The 16,091-nt window shown below is 41.8% G+C and overlaps 1 protein-coding gene across 2 annotated transcripts in view; it reads left to right on the forward strand.

Annotated features, from left to right (window-relative positions):
• LOC139350092 (zinc transporter ZIP11-like) overlaps nt 1-16,091 on the forward strand; it is a 122,101-nt gene that overhangs the window by 62,324 nt on the left and 43,686 nt on the right. The window contains exon 5 of one of the 2 annotated variants that reach the window (XM_070991190.1): nt 9,247-9,385. In XM_070991190.1, the coding sequence (XP_070847291.1) occupies nt 9,247-9,385 (139 nt within the window). The remainder of the gene's footprint in view (nt 1-9,246; nt 9,386-16,091) is intronic. The other variant, XM_070991191.1, reaches the window with a different exon arrangement.

Genomic DNA, 16,091 nt, shown 5'->3' on the forward strand with positions numbered 1-16,091 from the left:
GTGAACGGCACGCTCTCTCAGTTTAACTTCATTCAATAGGGTGCCAGATTTAGAGCCTTCCATGTGAAAACCCGGAAAACACACCGTAAACAGGCCTTAATATGTAGCGGAAAAAACACCCAATCTGGCAACACCAGCCACCAGTGTCGCACCGCAGCATGCGTCATCAAAACAAAAAGCAGCATGTAGGCGACAAAGCAGCAAGGAGGCGTCGTATGATGATTTAAACGAGTTTTATGACAAGGTCGGTGAGGATGGAAAAAATCTTACATTTCTGTGCAAACTTTGCCTTTCAAAAAGAAAATCCTCACTTCAGTCACATGGGGTGAAAGCTGCAGCTGCTACTAGTGTGGACTGAATGGACAGTAACAAAGCGTTAAAGCAATGCTAATGCTAATGTAAACCCTGGTTGGATAAAGATTCAAAATTGGATATGAAGATGAAATCTGGCATAGTTACAGTGTTAAAACATAAAATAATTGCTGTCTGTGGTTCAATATGGGCTGTGTGTTATGGACTCTGGAAGTAGGACTCAGATGCAGAGACGGTAATCACAGTTTATTTAGAAAAAGTAACAACAAAAGAAGTAACAACTGAGGGAGCCGAAATAACGGGAACGGAGAAGTCAGTCTCTGCTGGAGGACACTCGACAGCTTCTAGTGAAAAAACACAAAACTCCGTTTAGGGAAAGCACACAGGCTAAAGTCCAAAAATAAACGCTGGAGAAAACTCGACAGCCACCACACAAAAACAAAAATCTCCACTCGGGGAAAAACTCACAGGTAGGATGAAACTCAGGTGCTGGAGAGAACTCGACAGTCACTGGTGGGAAACAAAAGCTCCGCTGAGGGAAAAAGCACACAGGCAAACAAAGGAACCAAAAGTGCTGGAGAACCACTCGACAGACACTTAGAACAAAAAACTCCGTAACGGGTTAGCACACAGGCAGGAAAACAAAACTCACGAAATCACAGACGAAGGCAAGACGGCTGGAGAACACAAGGCAGGAACCTGGAGATAAATGCTGAGGCGTGACCATCTGGCATCAGAGTGTGGGAGAAGCATGCTTAAGAAGGAGAGTCCTGATTAGGGGAGATAGGTGACAGGTGTGTCAGGAGCTGCTCAACCCCAGCAAAGATCAGCCCTGCCCCTGCCTTGCTCCAGCCCTGAAAAAACACACAAAACAGAGTCAGAGCAGATCACCAAACCACGGCCACAACACTGTGGCAATAATTTTGAGAAATAATAGCTCACAGCAACAAATGGAAAAAAAGAACTATGAACTAGTTCATTTTTAAAACAGTGAAAATAGTCCAAAATTTTAATTATGAACTCTGAACTTTGAACTAGTTCATGTAGAAAGTGAACTTTCCCAGCACTGCTTGACTGTACGGTCAAATCACAAATGTCAAACCTGTGCAGCTCACTCAGTCGTCCACATGGAAGGAAAGGGCCTGCTGAAGGCTCTTCTTCTGCTGTGACTGAAATCAGAAAAGACTCTGCTCTTCTTGAAAACTTTGAAAGTTTTCCGGCTCATGTGTGAGCACCAGCGAGTTTCACCTCCACTTGAGGAAGTCAGTATCCATGATCAGACAGATTGAGCCCATTTAATCGTCTGAAGTGGAGATAGCAGGAGTGTATGAATCAGAGCCCACAAGTAATTGAGAGAGTGTCAGTATGGGTGTGCTCTTTGTGCGTGTGTGTGTGTGGAAATGTGCGACTGCGTGTGTGTGCTTTTGATGGAAGCGGGGCAGTTGCCACTTTGACTTTTTTCTCTTCTTTCTCAACTCCTGCCTTCCTCATCAAACTGTGACATGTCATCTGAGACATCTCTCCCGCTGCCGCTTTCACACAGAATGAATCACATGAACATCAGATAGCTGGAGTCCTTTCATACAGAGTCCTGCTTCAGTACACGAAGATCTGTGCGCTAGGCAACAGCAGGTTCTCGCTTTGAGGAGTGGGTGGATGCACAGAGCAGTTGGCGAGGGATGTGGAAACCAGACTTAAATTCCAGGAATGTGTAAATACACGTGGATTATTTTCACTGTTTCACCATTAGAAAAAAAAAAAGAAAACATACTTTCAGTTCTTATCAGCCGGCCAATATTTCACATTTTGTCTTCGGCTGGGACGCCAGTTTATCTCACTTGAAGGAGATAAAATCAGCACAGTTCCTGAAAATAAACAGTTTGTATTTGAGAGAGCTGCCAAATGAAAATGCATTGATTCTGAGCCAGTGAGCCTCCACTACCACCACCTCCAGCTTGTACGCTGAAAGCTGCAGAGCTTTCTTTAGTGCTATAAAACTTTTGTCTCGTTAATGTTCTATTATATTCAAAAGTAAGGAAATGGATGAGAGGACTGGTATCTTGCATCTGATCACCTATGATATTCATGCACATTCTTTTTAATAATAGGTTACTATAACTTACATACACAGTGTGTTTAACAGATTTCACATTATAAGCAAGTAAATGGGAATTCTTACTCTAACATTTCACAGTATACAAAATGAAACAATGTGACTTATATTAACTTATATTAACAAAAAGTACTAAGAAACATGTCCACCAGAAAAAAAGATCTGTTTTCTTTCTATTTAATGTATCAGTAAATAAAAGCAGTATTTTCTTGAAGACAGTGGTCTGGAAGACAAACATCTTTTCGTTAATATGGCGGCGGTGAATTTGACATTGCATAACAAATGAATTTGAAACTTTGCCTGTGTTTTGCCTGGAGGAACCAGGGACTAAATTTGGGTGCTGTGAAATAGTAATAATACTTTATTTGTTAATAGTTTCATTGCAGATAGTCGCAGAAATAGATCCCCATCGAACATCAAACACACAGCAGAATATCAATTGCTTCTTTTCAACGCTTTGGAAATGCAAACAGGAAACAGGACTTCCTCGCTCCTTGTTTCGCTCCTGACTTTGCTTCCTGTGGTTTCATCGTCTCTGGCACTGCTGGATTGAAAAGGAGCATAAGGTTGGCAAAGTAGTCACTGGTGGGTTACCAATGTCAAGCTTCTTTCAAGTCTCTGCAGGTTTATTTTAATTGGAAATTTAAGTCAACGGGAAGCTATTATTGTCTGGAATTGGAATGAGTAAAAAATACATTTGAGAATAAGAATTGTAAAATATGGGTAACTGCTCTGCGTTCCCACTTCCCTTCCGTGCTGCTGTTTGCACACTTTTCTTCTTCACTGAGTAATGAGCATCGCTTCTCACTTTAATATGCATTAATAGCCAGCCTGCTTTCTGTCATGTTAAGTGGTGTCATCAAACATTTTGCATGAGAGAGACAGAGAGACAGAGAGAGAGGAAGAGAGACACACAGAGACACACAGAGAGAGAGGAAGAGAGACACACAGAGACACACAGAGACAGACAGACAGAGAGAGAGGAGGAGAGACACACAGAGACACACAGAGAGAGAGGAAGAGAGACACACAGAGACACACAGAGAGAGAGGAAGAGAGACACACAGAGACACAGAGAGAGAGAGGAAGAGAGACACACAGAGACACAGAGACACACAGAGAGAGAGGAAGAGAGACACACAGAGACACACAGAGAGAGAGGAAGAGAGACACACAGAGACACAGAGAGAGAGAGGAAGAGAGACACACAGAGACACAGAGACACACAGAGAGAGAGGAAGAGAGACACACACACAGACACAGAGAGAGAGAGGAAGAGAGACACACACGGAGACACAGAGAGAGGAAGAGAGACACACACAGAGACACAGAGAGAGAGAGGAAGAGAGACACACACGGAGACACAGAGAGAGAGAGAGGAAGAGAGACACACACGGAGACACAGAGAGAGAGAAGAAGAGAGACACACAGACACACACAGAGAGAGAGAGGAATAGAGACACACACAGAGACACAGAGAGGAGAGAGAGAGGAAGAGAGACACACACGAAGACACACAGAGAGAGAAGAAGAGAGACACACACAGAGACACAGAGAGAGAGAGCAGAAAAGAGACACACATGGAGACACAGAGAGAGAGAAGAAGAGACACACACACACACAGAGAGAGGAAGAGAGACACACAGAGACACACAGAGAGAGAGAGAGAGGAAGAGAGACACACACGGAGACACAGAGAGAGAGAGAAAGAGAGACACACACGGAGACACAGAGAGAGAGAGAGAGGAAGAGAGACACACACAGAGACACAGAGAGAGAGAGAAAGAGAGACACACACGGAGACACAGAGAGAGAGAAGAAGAGAGACACACGGAGACACAGAGAGAGAGAAGAAGAGAGACACACACAGAGACACAGAGAGAGAGAAGAAGAGAGACACACACAGAGACACAGAGAGAGAAAGGTGACTTTCAGTGATCAGTGGAGCAAGACTACTGTAGAAACTTTAATAGTGAGCTTGGACCTGCTGATGAGATTGTATCATGGGTCATTACCAAAGGTCTTTGTGGGTTAATAATGTCCCCTCAAGATGGTACCTTGGTCACCCCCCCTACGCATACATTCAGCTGAATACACACTCTGATGTCCCCACACCATCGACAGTAAGTGGACAGAGCCACCTTGGCTGACCCAGTGGTTTGTTGACTACAGTTTTGCATTCTTGAGTTTGGCATTATGGGAGTCGCCATCTTGGTTTTTTTTGGAGACAGAGGTGACCATATTCGGATGACAGTGTGGCCCCCGAGGAGGAGCGAGGGGTGGAACCCAAAGACATAATGACGTCGCCGTGGTAGCAGCTGGACAATAAAAAGTAGCCATGCCCGTAAGCATAGTCTATTTTATCCTCTGTTTTACTTTAAATGGGACCATAATGTACAAAATGAGCAGAAGACTTGAAACTAGGAAATGTTCACTGAGGGACTAAATCAAGTGAGCAGTAGCGTACAGTCAATCTGACTTCTTTTGGAGTCGCCTCCTGCTGGCCATTAGAAAGAATGCAGGTTTGACACGCTTATGCATTGCCGCTGCTTTTCAGACATGGATGCTGTGTCCAATATCTCATAAACAGTCTGTGGCCCATGCACGTATCAACACAGTGCATGGTGGCAGTTACCACATAAATAAGAAACATGCTGGAGATGGTTTATTTGGCTCTCAATGACAGATGCATACAACACAAGGAACAGCAAAAAATAATAAATTATTGATGAGAAATGGTGAGGTCTCTTGCTGAAATTTGAAAAATACATGTAATACTTAACAGAAGGCAAACTGTCTCCATGTGAATTCATAAGAAATGTATGTAAAATCTCTGTTTCTGATTGCTGCCATGATGGTGACACACACACACGGTGACACGCTCCGTGTATTCAGTCTAACAGTGACACCACAGCATCTCCAAATGTCATGCACTACCTCACTCATGAGTTCATGCCTGAGAAAACTTCCTTTTTTTCTCTCCTGTGCTCTGTGCTGGATCGCATCCTTTTCTTACGCCTCATTGCCACTGGCATAAGTAATAAGCAAAGACCGAGACCAATGACAAATGCTGTACAGACTGAACCGAATGCGTGGCACAGAGAAAATATTTTCTCTCTGTTTCCAGCATTATTCCTCATGCTTATTGAAAAACATTACTTTTTTCCCCCCTCAGTGTTATATTTCATAGCCAGTGTGTATTACAGATGCTAAAAGCTCATAAAGACCCACACACACAGACTCAAGGTTGTAACTGCTGTGAAAGATGCATCTGCTAACGCTGCTTGGAGGGCGTTAATACACTTGTGCAAACAACTATTTTGTGTGTTATATTTGTTATTGATGCAGATCACTTTATAGTAATCTGTTGTCTTTTGACATTAAAGAGTCTTTCTGTTGATCAGTGCAGAAAAACTGCTTTGAGAGTATCAGTGTGTTTACATACATCAGTTTTCAAGTCAGTGAATTCAATGGTCTTAAAAAAATGATGCCAGAAATGGAAAGAACTCACCCTTGAAATATTGCAAAAAGTTTTTATGCTTGGCTGAAGTGGGAAAAGTTGGTGTAGTCATAAAGGTAAAAATACGTTGTCATATATTTCCACCATGTTTCACATTTTGCCACTGTTGTGCTGACATCTCCATCAAAACAGCGTGGGGAGGAGGCGTTCATGCTTTTCACGTGTGTGTTATAATATGTTTTTCTCGAAGTGAGGAGGCTTCAACATGGTTTTCAACGACCACGGGATCTTACCCATTCAGCAGCACATGCCAGCGAACAGAGAGAGAGCTCTTCAGGAGAAAAACATGGCTTTTGTGCTCAGAGCTTTTTCAGGACGGGGCGGCGCAACACACATTTGAATGTAAAAAATTTTTTTTTTTTTTTTTTAATTTAATCTATCAAATTGTCACATCCGTTTTATTTATATAACTCAGAATCACAAATGACTATTGTCGATATTCACCTTGAATCATTTCAAGGAAAAACGTCTACCACAATGAAACCTATGGTTCACTGCAGTTCAGTTCAATTCAATTCAATTCAATTCAGTTCTAATAGCCCCAAATCACAACAGGACACTTTCCCTATAGAGCTGGTACAGACCACTCTCTCGATCTACAGAGACCCAACAATTCCCTCATGAGCCAGCACTTGGCGAGGAAAAATCCTTTTAACAGGCAGAGTCAAGTCCTTTGTGATGCAATTTGAAGGTCATTTGTAACTTTAAGCAGTACTGTCTCTGTGCTATGATGCACTCTAAATCCTGGAAATCCTCAAATAAACGATTGTGCTGAAGAAAGTCACACAGCTGCTTTCTCTGGACTTTTTGAGAGGAGGGGGAGGTTAGATAAAGGTTTAAGGTTGGCTGAAACCCCTGGATCAACAGGTTGACCAATTTGATGCAGAAATTATTGAAATTAGTTGGTGAAGGTCTAAAAATATGACAGGTTTAATAACTTTTTCTACAGTTTCTGTGTTTGAAAATAAATCAGTACCTATTGAGGGCAGAAGGTGATTAATTCTGTCAGTAAGGGTAGGAAATGTGTCATTAAAGAAGCTCATGAAGTCATTACGACTGAAGGGAATACATGGTTCAACGGAATAATGACTCTCTGTCAGCCTGGCTACAGTGCTGAAGAGAAACCTGGGATTGTTCTTGTTATCCTCTATTCGTCAATAGTAATGGGCTGCTCTAGCACTGCAGAGGGCTTTCCTGTATGTTTTAAGACTGTCATGCCGGGCAAAACGAAATTCTTCCAAATTGGTGGAACGCCATTTCCTTTCTTCTTTTCAGTTTGCTTTAATGTGCAGGTTAGGGGGCTGTACCACGGAGCTAACCTTGTTTTTTTAAAGCTTTTAAAGCATGTGAAGCAAGCAGGGGGAGTAATGGACACATTGCGGTGATGAAGAGGAGGAAACATCGTCGTGAATTTTTAAAACAATATTCATCTAATGGTTTACTAATGAGGAGAGTAAATGTGCTCTGTTTTCATCAGATTGCCCAATTAAATCCACTTCTGTCAGCGATGCTCATTTTTGGTATTGGACGTGAATTCATCAGAGTTTAGCTTTTTACTGAAATAAGTGGACTTTTATGGCACTTTGCATTTTACTGTTAGTGATCATCAACCTGATTGTTTTTGTTTTCATTCTACCAGGAAATTTAACAAACTTTTAAAGCACTTCATTGTTAAAAAAAAAAAATTTATTGCAATCAAAGTGCTTCCATTATGTGTTCAACATAATCTCTCACAGGGCTGTCAAACTGTCTCCACCAGCACTTCTTTCACAAAACGGTTGGTCTTAATTAGCTCCATCTGTTTCCAAACTAATTAACATGCTCAAACATCGGCTGTGTTTATGTACACTGATGAGTCACTTTGCACAAATTTGCTAACCAGGTTCTGCATGTTAACATCTTGTCGATCAGAGACGCAAACAAAACAGCATCGCGGGCAGTGACCAAACTGAATAAGATGACTGATTACTGTCGTGTCACTGCTCCAAACTGTGCAGATGGGACAGTCATCATTCCTGTGAGGGTGGACTTAGAGTCTGTTGTGTTGGTTGAAATTTTTGCTTCCTCAAGCATTTTCCTCAAGTAACAATGATGATAAACTGAATTTGTGTGGCACCTTCCATACAGGAATTGCAGCTCAAAGTGCCTCACAAGAAAGGAATCACATGCTTTACACAGAAAAAAAACAATGAAAACAGATAAAGAATGAATGTAAAGAGTCTCAGCATGGATTTGCATGTTTCACCAAAGTTTTAATGGTGAATGTCGTTTCACAAACAGTTTTTTACCGCATTGTTTGCTGTGGTGAATTATTTGAAAGCTGCAGTGCTCCCTGCCACAGTGCATTTCCAGTCAGGCATCATTTGCATTTATATTCCTTGCAGAGACTCTGTTATCAAAGGGTGAACTGCAGAAGCCAAGCAAAACATCCCACAACATTGGCTTGTCTCGTTGTGTTCTGGCAGTTAGTCAGCTGCTTTGAGATTGTTTATATTTTAGGGAGGTTGTGCAATTGTCAAATGACATTTTCTCCTCTTACTCAGTTAACCTTTCCTATCTGACTTCTGAGCACGCCACTCACTGGATTATCACTGGACTGGTAAAAGCATATGGTGGCTGTTTTTGGGGTGAAGTAGGTGGAGGAGTTTTGCAATCTGGCTGTGCAGTGCACGTTTTGAGAGTCCAGGGACACGCTGCTCTGCCTGTCTGTATCTCCGGCCTCATTACCAACCATGCAAACAGGCAAATGTCTTCTGGGACCCTAGATCCCTCCAGCACCTGCGTTCACTCACAATTTATTTGTAATAATCTGATTGACTGTAATTTTGTACATGAGAATATGGGAAATCATTCTGATGCATCACATCAAATGACACGATGAGGATCTTAAGGGGGGGGGCTTAATAGGGGCCCTATAGCTCATTTTGACCCAGGGGCCCCTGAGTAGGTTAGTCCTGCTATGCTATCTGACTGGGTTTCCAAACTTAAATCTCATATAAAGGCTGAGCTTGCAGTTTTTTCTTCTCGGATTTTTAAATTAGTATAGTTACTGATTGAAGGGGTGACAGTGAGGTGTTGTCCAGAGGCCTCTGCCATCATCCTACACTGACCTGAGAACAGACTCTGGTCAGTAGCTCTGGTTATGCTGTAGTCAGTTTGTGATCTTGTTAACTTTTTATTAGAATTAAAAAAAAAAAAAAGTTTATACCATATAATACAGATAATGGAGTATTTTTACCAGTGGTCTCTATTATATATATAGAATTTATTTAAACTCTTTATCTTTTTCTGTCTTCCACAGGGTGTAGGTGCTGACCCCCACATAGCCTTGGCTCTGCCCCCCGACTCCAAGCTGGCCAAAGAGAAGGAAGAAAATCCATCGTCCCGCCTCTTGGACGAGGAGATGACCATCAGGATAGGTAGAGCTGGACCGCTCTCAGGCAAGCCTCCCTTCATATACCCACAGCAACTATTACAATTAAAAAAAAAAGAAAAAGTCAAGCATCTACAGCTGTCGCCACTGTAGTTTGCAGCTAATTGAGTCAGAAATTTAAGTTTCAGGCACTGGTGCAGAGCAAAGATGCATAAAGAGCGACAGCATTGGCTAACTGTAAAATCTCACCTGGAGCTTCTATGATGGCGTCTTGTCACTGTCCTGATTTCCTTTTTCTCCATCTGCCTCATCTGTCCATTTCTAATTCTTCCTGGGATTTTCCTAACTTTGAATGCTCTTGCTCTTTCAATCTAACTAATTCTCCTTAGTGTGTTTGTTTGAGTTTGGGACACTTACCTTTCTACATCCAACCATCGTACACATTACACACGCTACGTCACGTGCAAACACAGTCACTTGCAGGCTCTTATTGATGTAAATTCTGTTTTCAGTGTGGAAGAAGAGGAGCTAATAAATATTCCAGCAAATCAAGGGAAGTTTTGTAGCATGATGGGTAATTACAACCAAACTGCATAATCATCTATGTGACAAATGAGTGCAGCGCAGTAGAAAATTATAGAACAAGCAAATGCAGAAAAACAAATTAAGTAAAGTGGAAAAATACATTTAAAAAAAAGAGGCCAGACTGGTGTTTGGCCGTGTGTGCGTGTGTGTCTGTTAGCACACTGGTGCCGTTTGTTTGTGGCAGATAAATCAATGTTGTTTCCTCGCCTCACAATTCCACTGCGCTTTAGATACAATGGTGTTTTACATGCTGACTGTGTCTCAGTGAACATATAAAATCCAAGTGCCTTTGTAACATGCACACTGTTGATTTCACAGATTATACACAGGGATTAGTGCTACAGATAGTGGAAACTGGAGATGAGAGACCAGAGAGAATAACATTTGTCTGGTAAACATATTGTTAGATTGTTGGTGTGAGAAGACTAATGCTTGGGTGCTTTTTATAAACGGGCCAAGGGAAGTAAACACAAGGTCACAGGGACAGACAGAGAGCTTTTTTTTTTTTTTTTTTTTTGTCTACCTTTCACCCAGCTTGGGAGCCTGTATGCTGCAGGTTTATCGCTTAAAAAGAGAGATAAAAACAAATAAGACGTGAGGCAAAAGCTGAGTTCATTTGCAGAAATCGAAAGGTCATTCTTCAAATGAATAAAGCAGCATCGGTTTGATATTCCCCTTGAGTGGATGATTGAGGAAAATTCAAAAATGTTGAGATATCTTATTATTATACTGAAACAACCCAACACCAATAGGGTTCATAAAAAAAGCCAGGATTTAGGAATATAAGTCAGAACCTAGGTGTCTGCTTTAGCAAATAAAATACTAACAGTGGATAACAGGAGAGGGAATCAGGTGTGACTTATCAATAACCACAGGCACGCAGGACACCCACTTCCTTTCTTTCAGGAGGACGATGGGTCAAACCACTGCGGTTATCCTCATATGGGTCTTTCAACAACTCCACTTCCTCTAATTTTTGTTGACAGTGCCCTCTTTTCCTTCATGAGCCCTCATCTAATTTAACTCTCAACATTACCTCCTGGAAGAAAAAAGAAAATGCCAGCAGGCATTGATTTTCAGGCCGTATTCCTCTCTAATTAATAAATACAAGTGTTGCTGATTCTGACAGTGTTTCTTAATACAGAGGGCATGAATGGAAAGCCTGTAGCAGCAGGTACCTGCATGCAAAAAAATGTGTTTCTTTAGCAGTGTTGTATCTAATTATGTAAAGATATCGACCCTTTCTTCCCAGCAGATATTTTAATGAGTCACAGTAGGAAAAGTGGCTCCATTCGAACCAAATGTCCAGTGAGCCCTCCTAATGAGCCAGCACAGACGACAGCAGGGCTCTCCAGCGTGAATAGCTAGATGAGAAGCTGCCGTTATTAATGCTATTAATTACATCTGTGTTTTTCCTGCTGACGTGCAGAACGATCTGTTGTGAAACATTGCTTACTGCTAAATGAATTCATGCAGGAACAAATACCTTTCAGATAGCAGCCTGAGCATTGCTAATTAAACAATTAAACATTTTTTGGGTTTTAATTCCTTTCTGAGTGCGTGTGCTGTCTCAGTCATTTAATCTGAGTCACTCCTCCTCTTCATTTCCATTATTGTCACAGTGACCTCACAGCAAGCCTGAGATTTAATGACATTTTTCCATGATTTGAAATCTCGATGGAGTTTGACTGACCGCTGATGTAAGGGCTGTTGTCAGGCAGAACTGCTCAGTGTTAGATCTGAAGCAAATTCTGTGAAAGGTCTTGAGTTACTTTGATGTTATTTTCAGGGACATATCACAGTGAGCAGCTGGAGGTGCTCCACTGAAAAACAAGACAAAGGGAGAAAGAAACCCTTGAAGACTTGTTAAAACTGAAAGAACTTCAATTTTGTACTCAGACAAAGGAATAAGAAGCATTTTCATGAGCAGATAGAATGGCATTGTTCTATTAAGTTCCAATTCAAATAATGTTTCCAAACCCTTGAAAATTCATTCACTGTTTTTGAGTGCTGTCCTTTCAATATTGTCAAACATGACCATGAGTCCCAGGTTCCCTCATTCTTTGCAGTGAGGGAACGTTTCCCGCAGCTCTGAAGTCTACAGAATATATATTTCAGGACCTTCTATGGCTCAGTTACAAATTCATTGCATCCCTGTGGCTTGCCTGAGGCCATCTGTGGTGATTCGGCCAACACAGTAAACATAAAAAAGCACATATATATGAATAAGATCAGCATGAGACCCGTGGGCTGCTTGGGAATCACATTGCACTGTGGGCCTGAATCGCTGCATGTTTGACTGTGTAACTCTATTATGCAGGTTTATACATCAAGAATGAAGTGAATAACATCGGAAAACAAGCTCAGCGACCATACTGCGAAGGAGTCTTGTAATAAAATGTTCCAGTTAATTGACATTTTGCTCAACCAACCTTCAATTCACGTTGGCAACTCAAGAGGATATATTGACATAGTTGAAACAAAAGAAAAACAAACAAATCCAGCAAGTGGACCACAACACCTAGCAGCCAAATACAATACGGTAAAGAAGAAAATGAAAAGTGACCATACGAACACTGATAGAAATGAGCAAACAAGCTGAATTGCATTAATCCTATAGCGCTGTTGAACTTGACTGTTGCCGTCATCCTCAAAAACCAGGACAAACACAAAAGCTTTGCATACTTACGAGCGACACAGCATATGTGCTATCATGAATGGGGCTTTTTATTGACCTTGTGTGTATTCCCTAAAAATTATGTGCTGTAGTCTGTAATGCTGCTGGCTTGGAAGTAACGCTGGGTTATGATACTACTGTAGGTAGTAAGCTAGTTAGCTGGACATGCTAATGTTTGTAGCTCACATTAAAGCAGACCCACTGTTTGATCCAGGCCTTACACAGCTGTGCTTGTATTTTTGACCCCATGGACGCCAATTCAACATGCGGAGCAATCTAAGATTGACAGGCCTGCCTTGCCTAGTTGTTGTTGCTTAGCTACAATTGGACAGTTGCTGTTTGGGGAAGGTGTCTAACGAACAGTCAACTGCATCTGACTTAGCGACGCCCCCTCAAGGACAACTCTAACCTCAAATCAGCTCCCATCCCAACATATCCGATGCTGACTCATGTTTCCCAGAAAACAAGGAATCAGATCAGAAACATTCAGCATGTATGTGTACGTGTCCCAGTCACGGCCCGTCAGCACCAGTGTCAGGGTTCCTGTTTTCCTGCTTAATGCGACAGCGGTCGCAGAGGAGAAGCTGATTATAGCCTCAGGGCTCATGCTATCATTATTAGTTTAAACCTGAAGGCTGAATTCTCACTAATTCACTCTGCAGTGAGAGGGGAAGAAATGTGCAAGGATGATATTGCATCACGTTTAGCCCTGCAGAGTGCTGTCATAGCTCTGAGTTGGGCTTTCAGTATATATGCGGCTCCGTGTGGATGTACAAGGCCTGTACGCGGATGTTGCGTGTTTCATTTGTTTATGAGAGGAGGCGGGAGATGAGATGAGGGAATCCAATATTCACACTCACTCACAGGTATACACAGCCGGCTGAGGTCAGCACGGGTTTTTCTCTCTCTCTTATCCATCAAGGCTCCACGGGGAGACGTGATTTCCTGTAGACAGATGATTGACAGTTCTATCCTTCACGATGCAGATATTTTGCATTAGGTCCGTCGCAGTTAATGCCCAGTGGATGTTCTTCAAGCTTAAGACTGACCTCGCGAGATGATGTGTCCAATGTGTGGCTGTCAGGCACACATACTATCTCATCAAATACGTCTTCGTTATGTATGGAAACTGATTTGGAATCTGCTATTAACTCCTACATCATTAGTATTGCACACTTGCACAAGCTCACACGCTCCCCCCTCCCGTCTCTCAATGTCCTTCAGTGATTTCTGTCTTTTTGGGAAACGTTTTCTGCCTTTGAATGGTTAAAGATTACTGGGGGTTGGTCTCTCTTTTCAATCTGGAGACTCTTGATTAATTTGGGGGCTATTTCCTCTTCTCCTTGACTTCATCTTAATAGAAATCTAGTATTTTTTCAAGTGCCCTCTTGGTTTCAAACGCCAGAAAGTAGCCGCTGCTTTTTCAGCCATCACAGAAGACAAACCAAAAACCCCAACCCCAAATCCTTCACATGTGTGGTATATGAATGTGGATGGTATGTATTGCCTTTTTTTTAACTCAATTTTTATCTTCTTAGCAGGTTAGCTGCGTAAAATTCAACTCAAATTGCATTTTGATGACTAACACAGACATTCTGTTCTGAGAAAAGAGCTCTAAGAGGCTGTCCTCAGCACAATCAATGAAACATGAAGACTAGAAAACATGGTTGAATTTAAAACCATTCGGTCTGTCAGCTGTAGGTGAAGGCTCTTTCTCAAAGTCTACAAGTCATGGAGAATGTTTAATAGATCAGTGCTTTTCTTCCTGCTGCTCTCCAGGTATTTGAAATGGCAAGAAGCCCCTTGTAAGCATGTCCCCACTCAAAGATGCATGAATTCACACATACACACACACATGCACAAAACTGTTCCAGTTCCTTCTAACACTTAATGCATGTCCTGAATAATTCAGTCAGCATTAGGAGGAATCAAAGTGTGCCTTATAGCGTTCTGTTTATTTAGGTCTTCAGACTGAATTTCGCAATGTATTAGAAAGTGACAAATGGGATTAGATCTGAATTTCTCATTTTGTATTAAGCAGCAAATATCAGGCAGAATATCAGCCTACATCCTTAAATCTCTGTGTGCCACCTAACTTAATTAGATAATGAATTCATTTTTCGCATTTTTTTTTCAGGCCTGAGGGCAAAAGCTGCAGCCAACTACATGACCTATCTTTTATAATGAGGAGGCGATGATGTGATCAGAGAGAAGTCTTAATGCGTTTAGCCAACCACATCGTATGTCTGTGCCTTAGGTCTTCTGGAAATATTCTGACAGGGATTTAGGGGAGTGGTTATGTCCACGTATGGTAACATGCAAAGAGCCAAGGACTGCAGGTGCAAGTTAGCCCTTATCATGTCAAAAATAGCTGTGAATTAGTTCTTTCAAGTTCTGATAAGAGCTCATGCAGCAGAATCAGTGTTTGGAAGCCAAATAACTGCACTTGCTAACCTGCTTGCATACACACTTTGGCTTTGCTTCCACTGACCTGAGGGAGTGTAGATAATGCGAGTTTTCATTTTGTGTTTAACAGTTCCTGTAATTGAAAGTCCTGTATGGGGCACTTGTGATAGATAATGCTGAAACGGTCCGATGGACAATGTTGTATTACAGCTGGTGAGTTCCCTTTAGAAAGTGTTTTTTTTTTTTTTTTTTTCTTTCCACACTGATCAGCTGAAATGTTGGTAACACAGAGTTAGGGTTAGATGTTTTCTTGTCAGGTTTGAGTGAGGCTAATGGCCAGCGTCATGAGGGATCCACCAATCTGTCTGGTCAATGGTGTTGATCGGTATTGGCCAGATCGAGATAAAGTCGTTGTGGAGTGTTTGTCTTGTTCTCTGTGGAGTTATGTTTCCACTCATTTTTGTCTGTTCAGTGTGTTTTATGTTTATCCGTTTGGGCTGATGTGTGGAATTCATTTCCTTCCCCAGAAAACATTTGCATAGCTGTTTTTTGGAAGAATTTCAAAGCTGTTACATTCATACATAGTCTTGATTTTGTTGGTGCATTTCTACATACTACTGCCACCGCCTGTCAATCAGTGAATTAGTGTTAAACTATTTGGAAGAGCGTGTATCACATGACCTGTGTGCACTGAGACAATACTGACAAATCAATGAGTGCATTGCCGTGGTAGGTCTTTATTGTGAAACCAAAAGTGTTGACAGCAACATTCAGCTTTCTAGAGAACTTTTTTTTGTCATTTTGAAACATTTGTAACAGGATGTTGGTTTGAGTGAAGCTTTTTCCCTTTGGTTGTGGTACGGACACACAGTCTAAAGTCTGTATCTGTATGCAACACCACTGACTTTGCAGTATGAACAGCGTGAAGTGTGTTACATGTGAGAAGCTGAACATGATGGCGTGTCTGCAATCAGGTCAGGATATAGTGAAGATTTAACTTGATGCAAACAGGAAGCAGTGGTTAGTCTGACACAGATGTCATGAGTGACGTCACGTCGGTTCCCTAAATCAGGACGAGTTGAGGATAATTGCGTGAAAGGGGGAG

The sequence above is a fragment of the Chaetodon trifascialis genome, chromosome 21, assembly GCF_039877785.1.
Source record: "Chaetodon trifascialis isolate fChaTrf1 chromosome 21, fChaTrf1.hap1, whole genome shotgun sequence".
Classification (NCBI taxonomy): domain Eukaryota; kingdom Metazoa; phylum Chordata; class Actinopteri; order Chaetodontiformes; family Chaetodontidae; genus Chaetodon; species Chaetodon trifascialis.